The following is a 12,020-nucleotide window of genomic DNA, read 5'->3' as shown; positions in this document are numbered from 1 at the left end:
TGCTATTGGTCTGGTTTATACTGTGCGCCCAGCTATGATATTCACTGATTAAATTAGAGTAATTGAATTACATAGATGGATTCAAGATGGATTAAACTTTCAAATTCAAAAGCATATAGAACGAAACACAGATATTTAATTGACTGAGTTTTGCTTAAATTAGTACAAATTATTTCCTGTAGTTTGTACAACACATTTTAGAACCTACAAAATTGAGCAAATAAAGATTATTCCCCAACCCATGGCATACTGGGACAGCTTTAAACCGCCCTTTCGGGTTATAGAAGGAAACAGAACAGCCACGGAAAGTATAATCAAAGGAAGTCCTCCACTTTCAAAATCGATATACGTGAAAACTTTATCAATTAGATAATTGATTCTCATTTGTATTGTTGCCGTGTGTACATCTTACTAGTTTTTATGACCAGAATACAATTTAATCCAAGGGAAAAGTTAGAAATGTGTTTTATTCTGCTCTAGATGTTCAGAGGTTATTGAGTTCAGCCAGGGTCTGGTCAAGGGTACAATGCAGTTCCATGTGCTCAGACCTGGCCAACAACAGCATGTCTGGAGAGGGAAAAACAAAAAGTTGAGTAATTTGAATGCATCCACATGCATTTCAAACATGTTCAAAAGCATTGAGAAAATTATCCCTTCGGTGAAGTTCTTATAGCTGAACTTTCTTTGTTGGATTAAGCTCATGGTTTTGTAGAGTAGTTTGCATCCCCCAATTATTTTCGAATTGTTAATTCATCACAGGTGAAATATGACTGTAGAGTGTGTGTTGTTGACGGCTGGTTTAAGCAGCTGGACTCGGCCTAAATCAGAGTGATGGTAATCCAGGGCTGGTTAAGGCTGAACACCTGCGCCATCCATGGGCCCAGGTTAAACCAGCCATCACCAAACACACTCGGGAGATCGGGGACATGGCACCTGCTCTGTCAGCCTTTTATCCTCCAAACTCTGCAAAAGAGCATCATCACCGTTTCACGGTGTTAGAAGAGCCCAGTAAGGCCACCTGGGTGGAGTGTGGCAGACTCCTTGGTGGGTAGCAAGAGACAATTACCTGAATGATGTTTTTTGAGGAGCTTTCGAAAGTCGAAAAGCAAGTCTGGCCTCAATCTCAAATATCTTTTTTTATCTCACTTCGTTGATACATACACCTTTAACCTTCCCTGACGATTCAAATCATTGGCTTGATCTGAGCACCTGTGGAGAACCCTTATCCTAACTTATTTTATGTTATTTTTTGTTTTGATATTCATGGGCATGCATGGAGGATCGTGATGATTGGAAAAGAGGATGGAAGTCTCATCCCAGTACAGTATTGCTGGAAAATAATATAATACAGTATCAAAGATAAGCCTCAGAATTCTGTGAATAAAGTAATTGAACGGTAAGATAAAGGTAAGAAAACGATCCCGATGTGCCACAGAGAGTATTTCGTTGTCACATCAAATTATAAATTACGTTTTCACCAGACCGTATTTCTGACTTTATCCTCAAATTAATTTATTTTTAATCCTGAAAATGTCTAATTTAATCTCTATGCTTTTCTGTAGGATTCAGTATTGAGATTTATCCTATCCATTTTACAAAGCTGTTACAAGAAGATTTCTCTCAGGGAAATGAAATGCATTGCCATTGTTGCATTACATTTAAAGGTCCCACCTCTTGTTATGTGTGATAGCTTGATGGTAGAACAAGCTACCTAGCCTCTGTAGTAAATCTTCCCATCTTAGAAAAGCATCTCATCAAATGACGCGTACTGATGCACCAAGGGCCATTCATCATAATATGACTATGCTAATTGGTTTTAGGGTCTTGCTCTTGCAACATTTACAATTTCATTGTGTGCTTTGAATTGTACTCAACCTCACTTGTAGTTTTGGATAAAGCCTCTTCTTAATGATAAAGTTCTGTTATATTCACAGGTATTTGACAACAGTATCATTAGATTCGCAAAAATAAATATATATAAGTATTAATCAATATATTAAATCCAGTCGTTTTTAAAGGGAACAAAGTCGGTATGCTCGTTTTTATTGTGCCCCAATTTCGTCAATACACTGATGAAATACTGACGTCTACCAAATCTAAAGTTGTGAAAAGCTACAATCTAGCCAAGAGCTACATTTGCTACAAATTAATGAACTGTTATTATCTGATTCATATTTTTTGCTCATTTAATAGCTTTCATAAATCACTCAAACAAGAGTTATTTAATTTTACTTCCCATCTTATGTCCCCCCATCATGACTATTGCACTCCTTGACAGACTCTCGCTAGTAATTTACTGATATTACCTGACTTCACTGGGAAGGAAATGGTGGGACTGACAATCTCATTGAATTAAGATCAATGTTTAGAAATGGGATAAGCAACACCTAAATAAAGTGAAATTAGATTTGAAAATAAACAGACAGCTGGATTCAATATTTATAGAGAATTCAAAAAAAAGTTCAGAATGTTGAACAATGAGATGAAAACACAGATACTAAGTAGAGCAGAGGAAGAAACAATCAGGGTTCAGAAAGAGCATCATAGGTAGGAGGCATATTGGAGATTGTACATTAAAGTATACAAATTGAAAAGAAAAAGAAAGACCATGAAAAGAGAAAAGGAAACAGAGGAAGTTAGTAGCCGAAGAAGGTGATGAGACCCAGCAGAGAAGGCTTTGGAGAAGAGTCTTGCAACCAGAACTTGAAAGTACAGCCGAATCCAAGACATTTTATCTGAAAATAGGACACAATGAAGAATAACCAGTGTATTCATTGTATTTATGTTGGATGTTCTTATTAAGACATAGCATTAAAGGAAACATGTTATCCAGCATAAAGCGTTTTTAGGTCACTATCACATATTGCTTATGAAAAGTCCCTTATTTGCATCGTGCAAATGGTAGATGTTGCACCTTCATACATGATTAATTTGGCCAATCCCTTGATTCAATGACATTTCTAAACAGGAAAGTCGGTCAAAAGGTTTTACAGCTTAGTACATGTAATTCAAAAAGGGTGTGTAGAAACTAAATCGCAATTACGAAATAAGCAGGACTTAATTTAGTTATGTACTGACCACATTTGGCCAATGGCGCTAGCTCTCATTTAGAAATTGGTTAAATTGTGAATTATTTAAAATCAAGCGACCGCATGCTAGTTGAAAACCACTCAGAGCATATTTACATAGAGGTCATGTCATTCAGGGCGTGATCCAGCTCCTCACTGATAGCCTTGTACTTGAGTTTCTGTGCATAAAGCTCGTCTGTTGGCGTATCCACAGACGGACAGAGGAGAAAAACAAGTTGAGAGCAGAAAGAAGGACTTGGAAAAAAAGGGATTTGAAAGGAAGGAAGTTCTCATGCAATGTGCATTTTTTTGAAGGCGCAAAGTCTTCATAAGCATGACAAGGAAAATGCGTTTCATTTTCCCTATCATCTCGCTTGATGCTACATGAGTAACATTTCATCACAAATTCTACAGTACGTTGTCTCAGAGAAACAGACAACACCACCAGTTTACCTTCTAGATCGTCGATTGTCTTCTCCAGCTTTGCGACGGACCTTTCTGCAAACTCTGCACGGGTTTCAGCCTGCAGAGTTAAAAATGCACAGGTTCAATATCAGCATTTCAATGAGTTGGTTTATTTGTATAGGGACCAATGTTTTTAGGATCCTTTCATTGTGAGTAAAACAATACAACAATCCTAACATGACACAATGTAAAGAATGTGATCAATGGGCATTAGGATCAATTGGCTTTTTGAAGCCAATAAACTTGCCTCTTTCAGCTTGTCCGTCAGGATTTTGATCTCTTCCTCATATTTGTCCTCTTTTTGAGAGTACTTTGGGGACAAAAATGCACAGTTAGTTTGGCAATTGTGCACAGCTAAAGAAATAATTATTGATTTACGTAATTTCAATATGACCAATGTGGTGATTAACATAATCCTTTGCTCAGCCTCCCTACATCTACTGCAGGCAGTCAGAAATCCAGAGCCACCAGGGTAAGAATTCACTGGTTGACCTTTCAAGGTCTATCCAAAAGGCAGTCGCCAGAAGGAATTGTTCCCAAAATTCTTGTTCAATGAGTGATTAAAAACAGCCAACTACAAAAGCCTACCTAACTCATAATATCCAGAGGTGTGACCTCTACAAAAGTTAAGAATAATTTATTATATTTATTATATTTGTCATATTTGCCCTTTTAATGAATACAAACTGATGAATATAAAATTATTATATATATATCTGTTTCATCATCATTTCATTATCATCATATAGTGTTTATGTATCGATGTGTTGCTTTTATTGTAGCTCGAATATCGATTATTTTCTTATAAATGTATATTTATAAAAAAAAGTATAGAGACTTAAATACACTAAATGACAAAAATTATTTGTCATTTGCAAAAAAAAAATATTTACTGCAAGTCCAACGTTAAAGTTTGAACTAGATCATTCGTCTACTCTCTTTCTCACACAGAAACCCTGACAACACACGGGATTAGCCTGCCGCCCTACCTTCTCCGCCTGCGCCTCTAGAGACTTAAGGTTATTTGTGACGTTTTTCAGTTCCTCCTCCAGTTCAGCACATTTACTGGAGTATAGGAAGGGGGTGGTACGTGTCAAGGGGGGACAGAGGAAGAGACAGCACCCAGCCGGGCAGGGCCACAGGATGGTGAAACAGAAGAGAGGGCGGTCAGGGGAGACATGAGCAGGAAAACACAGTTGGATAACCGGTGGAACAGACAAAAAGGATTTGATCAGTCGAAACATCAAAGTTTGAATGAGAAAAGAAATGTCGGAGAGAGAAAGAAAAGATGTGCAGGAGAGTTTCCCAGGTTGTTAGTTTCTAGTGTTTTTTGTCGATACAACAGTATGAGCCTGGACAAGCCACAGCTTGAGCCGCAATATGGAGAGACTAACAATCATTTCCCATTTACCCTACTGCTTCACCAGCCAAAATTGGAAGAATCATACTTTCTAACGAGCTGTGGTCGGGTGCTTGTTCTAGACCTATAACCTGCAAAGATCTGGAACACGCAATGAGGGAGGGCACAGGAAAGCGCATGCAACAACCATGGGCATAGAGCGAGAAAGGTTGACCTGGCTGCTATAAATCTGAAATGAGTCTACCTGGTCCTCAGAGGCATGGAGGGTCTCCAATGATTGGTCAAAGCCCCTTTGCTCATGCTCCAGCGCCCTAGCTTGGCTGATAGCGGGCGGTCACAGACCACCACAACGTGCAGGAATGAGAGAGCAGCGCGTGGTTGGTGGGAGTTGGAAGGCAGGGGTGGTTGGGAAGCGACAGCCATACGTTGACACATCAAAGGAAACCAGACATGCATCTTATGGTTAGGCTGCAACCCTTGATATGGAAAGGGGAATGTACAAATTTCCTCTCGGGATAATAGTACCAATGTATCTGTAAATGTAAAAATGGCAACTACCGATAAGCTTTGACATGATGCTAAATTATAGTTTTAAAGGAATTATTTTGAACCAGATTTTCTCAATATTTACCCGGTAACATTCCATAAACATGGATGGGATCATGAACAGTCATGATGATCTATAATAATCTCTGTGAGAACTATTTAACGTACAAAATGTGTTGCAACAACCAGTGAAAGGCTTACACGGCAAAAGCAAGAATTAAACCTGTTTGCTCTGGGGAAAATACATTACTTTGATAATTGGTATTCAAAGTCTGAATATGTGTTACCAGTTGGTCGCCTAAAGTCACCAGGACATGTCTGTACTGTAGTCAATGTTGATCGATAGTGATGTCAATAATGTTATCAATAAAATCCCATCCTAAAAGGTAGCCAGTAGACTCTGACCATGCGCCACCTGTCAGCTGATTAATTTAATTTGTGAGCATGAGCACAAAATCGCTTGATACCGGGTTGCCCCCTCACACGACAGAACACTGTTATTTACAGGAACTGTTATTTACAGGAAACTGTTATTTAGCTTTCCTTTTTTCTGAAATTCTCCCACCTGATAACTGGGAGCAGTTATTGCTGTTTGGGTGGATCTTCCTGGCAGTTTGAATTAAACTAAATAACTAAACAAAAGTTGAAGAGTAAGACTTAACTAACCTACACACATGAGTGGAATGCTGCTGATAGGTCACTGGTAAAACTATCCAAAAGTGTCAAGCAAGCATGATAACTCACACAGCAAATACACCACTGCCATTCAAAACTCATCAAGTGTTTCAACGGTGAGTACTCACGCCTCAGCCAGCTCCGCCCTCTCTTCCGTCCGCTCCAGCTCTCCCTCAACGATGACCAGCTTACGAGCCACCTGCATGGAGGTCATGAGAGGTTTCCATCAGAACTTAGATTCCAAGCATTGAACGGCTAGAGCTATTAACCTAAAAGAACCAGAGCCAGCAGCCTGTAGTTTGAGGGCCAGGACCCAATAGAGCTAGCCTCAGCCTCTGAGATAAGCCTGAGAATATCCACAGCTTAAATGCTGCATTATATATATAAATATATATATGTATATATATATACATATATATATACTAGAGTAAATGGCAAGTAGAATCCAAATGTCAGGAGTGTGGAACGGTGAGGAGGAAGAGGTGGAGAGCCCTCCTGCTAACAGACCGACCGCAGCCTTATCTCACCTCTTCGTATTTCCGATCTGCCTCCTCAGCGATGTGCTTGGCTTCCTTCAGCTGGATCTCCTGCAGCTCCATCTTCTCCTCATCTTTCTGGGCCCTGTTTTCAATCACCTTCATCGCCCTAAAACAAACACGTCATGTACTACTGGGACCAGTTCCAGAGTCTGGGACTTCAAAGTGGGAATGTGGAGGACTGTTCCTTACGTGTAACGAGTAAATTGGAGTAAATTCAGTTTGGAGGTTGAAAGTAAACTCAAGTCTAACCTACTGCATAGCAAGCTGCGGTACTCTGAGATCTAAAGCTGTGGTACTCTGACCACTACCTCTGGACACTCTTCATAAGGCTTACCTTCCTGGACCTGGTGCTATTTAGACATATGTGGGCGGGAGCCGGGAGGGTTGTTGTCTGGGAGGGAGGGGAGGGTGTCAGACACTTAAATGTGCCTTAAGTGGAAGGCAGGGGGAAGGTGTATTGGTGTTATATATTTATTAATATTTCGTACTGTATACTATTTAATGTTTTTATTTTAAAAAGCACTGAACAAGATCGGCACCTTAATTTCGTTGTGCAAATAGACTGTATTTAACCCAATGACAAATAATGCTTCTATTCTATTGTACCCGGGCGTTTTTGTTTGTGACAGGTGGTGACCATTTACCAACTCTGTGACTGTGATGTCTTCTGATTAAAGGACCCCCCTTTTCATTTTTATAATGACTATTTATATTCAATGAATGGAACTAATCTCACAAAGTCTCAACACATGTGCGATTGGTGATTGGATTCTTTAAATTTGGATATTAAACAAAAGATATATTTTGATTAACCCTTTATTTGCTTAATTTGAATATTCATTATGCCCCTCAGGCCGATGGGACTATGTACCGACCTCTCACTCTCGTCCGCGGCCTTCTCGGCCTCCTCCAGCTTCTGCAGCGCGGTGGCCAGCCTCTCCTGGGCGCGGTCCAGCTCCTCCTCCACCAGCTGGATGCGGCGGTTCAGGGAGGCCACCTCCGCCTCCGCCTGCAGAACCAAGAGGCCGTTAACACGATACCATCCAGACACACACACACACATACACACGCATGCACACACAGACACACAGCCACACACGCAGAGTTTATTTTGGAATAAGAAACTACTATCAATATTAATGCATGAATGAAGTAATCGATCTACTAGTATCTTTATGTGGGTCAAAGTTGTCAAACGAGACCCCCACACACACACACACACACACACACACACACACACACACACACACACACACACACACACACACACACACACACACACACCACTCACACACTGTTTGCATTCCGTTGCCTTGGTAACGGTAACACAAACTAGGGCAGAATGAATGGGACGTTTGGCCCCAGGCTGAGGCCGGTGGATCCAGGAACCCTTATTTGGGCAGTCAACTTACGCTGACCCTCATGTATCTTGCGCTAATAATGCCGCATTATAACACACTGTGATGCAAATAAAGCGGAATACTGTGACTGTAGCAGGACCATTCTTCTGTTGGGTCAGATTTGATAGCCCTGCTCCAGGATGGCTCTCGGAACAGTTTCGATAAGCCTTGTTAACGCAGAAAAAACATAGACCAACAACCCCTTAGGACAGCAGTAGCCAACTCGGACAGTAACATAACCTGGCGGGTTGGTGGTCGCTCGGGCCCCCTGGACGAGGCCTACCTGACCTCTGGAGGTCTGATCTTCTTCCACCTGTCGCTGGAGAAACTCTGCTCGCTCTCCCGCCTCGTCAGCCTGCTGCTGTAACACTCTGATCTTTCGCTTCACAGCGTCGACACTATCAGACATCATCTCTGCGTGTTACCAAAGAAAGAGCTTCTCTCTGCACTAAGAACGATGACGTCCACATGAGCCTGTGGAGGAGCGGACGAGTGAAGTCCCTGCTCGCTCCAGCAGCCTCCAGACTCCGCCCTGTGCAGCGATACACCAGACTGACCCCATCGCACGGCTAGGCCTATGCCTTTGCAAAAATGAATAAGTCTTCAAAACTAAATAAAAAGACACGAAGAAGAGTGTGGACTAAAAATGTTTAAATAATTAAAATGGAATAGACTTTTATTAACGAACACTGGTGTTTTATTTTATCGGTTGTATTTGGTTAGGTTGTTTTGCCTCATGTCTTTTTATATGTTGTAGGCCTATTTGTGTCGTTTCCACTGCTTTAAACCAAGTTTACCTTTCGGGACATAAAAGTAGGCTACTGAACTGAACTAAAACATTTTCTAAAAACGTATAGCCTACCACAACTTGTACAAAATCATTTTAAAACTTAGGGCCTACTGCAATAGCTGGTTTGGGAGTGTTTTGGAATGACGGTGCATGTTTTAAGCATGCCAAGTTACCTACTACAGTAGGTCAAATAAATATGCCACCTTCTAAATCTGATAATATTAAAAAATATGCAGCCGAGGATGTTCTTTGCTGTGATGCGTTTATGTTTATTATAGCGAATAAGAAGTTAACTCCGTCCGTTTCATGAAGGATTTTCAAATATTTAAAATATGCCTAATGCAGTGGCTGGCCTGGGTTAGACTTTTAAAACCCACTTCATTGCCATTTAAAATAATGAAAGTAGATCGAGAATTTCCCTTGACCAATTTGAGTCATTGCCTTTCGGAAAGTCTCTGATGGCGAAAACATGAGGCCTTTATTTAAATGAGGACAATGGGACATTGGCATGTCTTTTCAGCTGTCTGCCACTTGGTGGCATCATAGCCCTATTTATAGTTAACCTATCAAACGCAGGAACAGGAAAATGTTCCAAGAAGGAGATGCCTCAAAATAAACCTTAATTATAGGCCACATAATGAGTGATGTGTAACCATCGTTAAATGGAGCGTTTAGTCTCAGGTAATAAATAGCAGAAACAAAAGGGGTGTCTGCGTGAGAGGGGTAACTTGGATCCATACTTGTTATTCACTCAGTTTATCCTTCAACAATTCAATACATTTGGGTTCTGAAAATGCCACTCCAGTTTGACAACAAACAGTTTCGTATGAGTAGGCCTACGTTAACAATGCAAGGTGTTTCTACTGCGAGACCCTCAACCGACAGCGCAGCTAATTAAAATTAAATTAAAAGTGTGGCTAGGCGCAGAAAGAGCCCCCTGCATAACATAAGCAATCTGAAGTGGACTTTGTCCCCATAAATGGCCTGGGTCCATGGTTAACATAACTGTCAAGGCCGGAATGGCTGACATCACTACCACATTAAGCCCTGAATCCCCCGGCAGCTGCCGTCGGGTACATGGAGAACATGGGAGGTATCTAGGAGAGGGGAGGGGGAAAGCGGAGAGCAGAGCATTGTTTTTTTTCCCCACACGCAATAGCGCTGTCCGTCTACTCTAGAATCTAGGGGAATGATGTAGAGGAGACGGGGTAGAGATCCCACTCTAGGCCTACTTGGTTTGATGTTGTTTTAATAATAGTAATGAAAAAAGACGATGAATGTGAGCCCCATGGCCGGCCCAGCCTTGTGCTCAGCGTCTGCCCCCAGATCGGGTACTCACGTCAGCGGCCTTCTTGTCCGCCACCTCCAGCTTCTCCTGGGCGTCCTTCAGGGCCTCGGAGTACTTGTCCAGCTCATCCTCAGTGCCCTTCAGCTTCTTCTGCATCTGAATCAGCTCATCTTCATGCTTCAAGAGACGGTTAGAGTTAGGGTCAAAGTTAGAATTAGAGAGTTAGACACATGTCAGGGAGAACTTGTGAGAACTGCAACATTTATGAGGTTCATTATTAATACTAATTAATTATTAACGATTAATGGTTTATATACAAACATATATGTACACATATATTGATGTTCTTACAGCAGAATCGATCAATCTTTCATCCTGTTATTTTTCTGGGACGATATTCCCTGTCATTATTTCCATTGGTAAATTGTTCGTAGCCTGGGAGGCTATAAATACCCCCAATAGACACTTGTCTTTGTCCCTTGATGTGCACTGATATGAATACCCTTTTTGATCCATCATCTCTCTCCATTTATATCCCTTCACCCCCCAGATTGCTTCTCCATCATTCTATCCTCAGCCATTAGCCGGTTCCGGCTCTGGTGTCATAAATACCAGATCGAGTTTCTAGCAGCTAGCACTGGCTGTCGCATTGACAGAATGTTTTCTTGTCGCACACCCCACCAGCCCTCACTCAGCTGGACACAGTTGCTTCAGATGGATGACAGTATCAACCTATTCTTGAACAGGCTCCATCCATGAGTTTGTTACAATCAAATCTCTTTAATTATGGTTAATGCATACCGTTAAATCCTAAGAACCTCATTTTAAACATGTGTATTCTTACACATTCAATCCTTTTTCCACTCAATAAATTAATTCACTTACATGCTAATGGAATGAATGTTTCTAACCCCAACGGCAAAATCTTAAGTAAAGAGCAAAATGTTGAGTAAAGACTCAACAAAGTACAAATATTGTTGAATGGCTGCTCAGCCAACACATTGGTCTAACACAATGTAGTGCATGCAGTGACCAGCCGCTGTTGGGAGGAGGTCAGAACCTCAGGGATGGGACTGGAGCACTACGGCCCTACCTGTTTGCTTCTGTCCTCCGCTGCCTTCTTGTCCGTCTCCGCCTGCTCAGCCTGGTCAAGTGCATTCTCCTTGTCCAGCTTCAGCATAAGCATTTTCTTCTTGATGGCCTCCATGGTGATCGGGAGTGTAGGGGCTTTTGGGGCTGGCTAACGTGAAGCTAACACTGGGCTTGTGAGTCCAGGGGATGGAGGGGGTTGGGTCTGGTAGATCACTAGCACACGGGAGCACCAGAAGAGGCAATGAGGGGAACGGAGAAGATGGAGAAGAGCATTTATATGCCAGGCTCCAGCCACCCCATCATGCATCTTATACCCCGCCCATGGCAATGTTGGCCACAATAAACTCTCCTCCCAAATCAAAGACAGCCTCCTAATCCTGTAACTCTAACCTAACCCGCCCTCGCCCCAGCACACATACCCTGTTGCTGGCTGACACCAACACAACCTCAACCCCCGCTAGCACCAAGGAGACGGATAACACGGCACAATATATCATTCAGCATGTTGTGTTTTACCCCTATTACATTGAGCAGAGATTAGACTATTGATCACTTATCTTCTGAATTGACCTATTAACGAATATAGGGTGAGGGTACAAATAGTTCTACAGATGACAGAGGAGGAGAGAGACGCAGACAGTGACAAAAGGCTCTATAAAACAATGCTCTGCCTTTCTATTTCTGTCCAACACAAGGAATAAAGGGCTCCGATTACATCAGGCCTAAATTAAAGAGGTGCCCTATGAGGGAAAGGGCAACACATCGACTGCAGTCTTAAACAATTAATAAAAAAGTTT

The 12,020-nt window shown here is 41.6% G+C and overlaps 1 protein-coding gene across 2 annotated transcripts; it reads right to left on the bottom strand.

The window, feature by feature from the left end:
* Positions 1–201: 201 nt before the first annotated feature.
* Positions 202–11,496, bottom strand: tpm3 (tropomyosin 3). Of its 2 annotated transcripts, XM_056582964.1 has the most exons (10): positions 11,225–11,493; positions 10,183–10,308; positions 7,529–7,662; positions 6,642–6,759; positions 6,243–6,313; positions 4,523–4,598; positions 3,781–3,843; positions 3,522–3,591; positions 3,186–3,264; positions 1,990–2,735 (listed from the first exon to the last, which is right to left on the bottom strand). In XM_056582964.1, the coding sequence occupies exons 1-10, from the start codon at positions 11,336–11,338 to the stop codon at positions 2,732–2,734; spliced, it is 855 nt and encodes a 284-aa protein (XP_056438939.1). In that variant the 5' UTR covers positions 11,339–11,493; the 3' UTR covers positions 1,990–2,731. The 2 variants fall into 2 exon arrangements, with proteins under 2 accessions (XP_056438940.1, XP_056438939.1); XM_056582965.1 differs by lacking the exons at positions 1,990–2,735; positions 3,186–3,264 and adding an exon at positions 202–567 and having other exon boundaries at positions 11,225–11,496.
* Positions 11,497–12,020: the final 524 nt, after the last annotated feature.

The sequence above is a fragment of the Gadus chalcogrammus genome, chromosome 22 (genome assembly GCF_026213295.1).
Source record: "Gadus chalcogrammus isolate NIFS_2021 chromosome 22, NIFS_Gcha_1.0, whole genome shotgun sequence".
Taxonomy (NCBI): Eukaryota; Metazoa; Chordata; class Actinopteri; order Gadiformes; family Gadidae; genus Gadus; species Gadus chalcogrammus.
Note: the sequence above shows the minus strand (reverse complement) of the source record. Positions and strands in the feature narration are given on the sequence as shown.

Bases quoted from the DNA above. Each gene is read 5' to 3' on its own strand.
- tpm3 (XM_056582965.1), bottom strand. From the start codon at position 11,338: ATGGAGGCCATCAAGAAGAAAATGCTTATGCTGAAGCTGGACAAGGAG. The intron at 6,760-7,528 runs GTCGGTACATAG...TGTTTGTTTTAG, and splicing joins GCCGCGGACGAGAGTGAGAG to GGCGATGAAGGTGATTGAAA. The intron at 6,314-6,641 runs GTGAGATAAGGC...ACCTCCATGCAG, and splicing joins CAGATCGGAAATACGAAGAG to GTGGCTCGTAAGCTGGTCAT.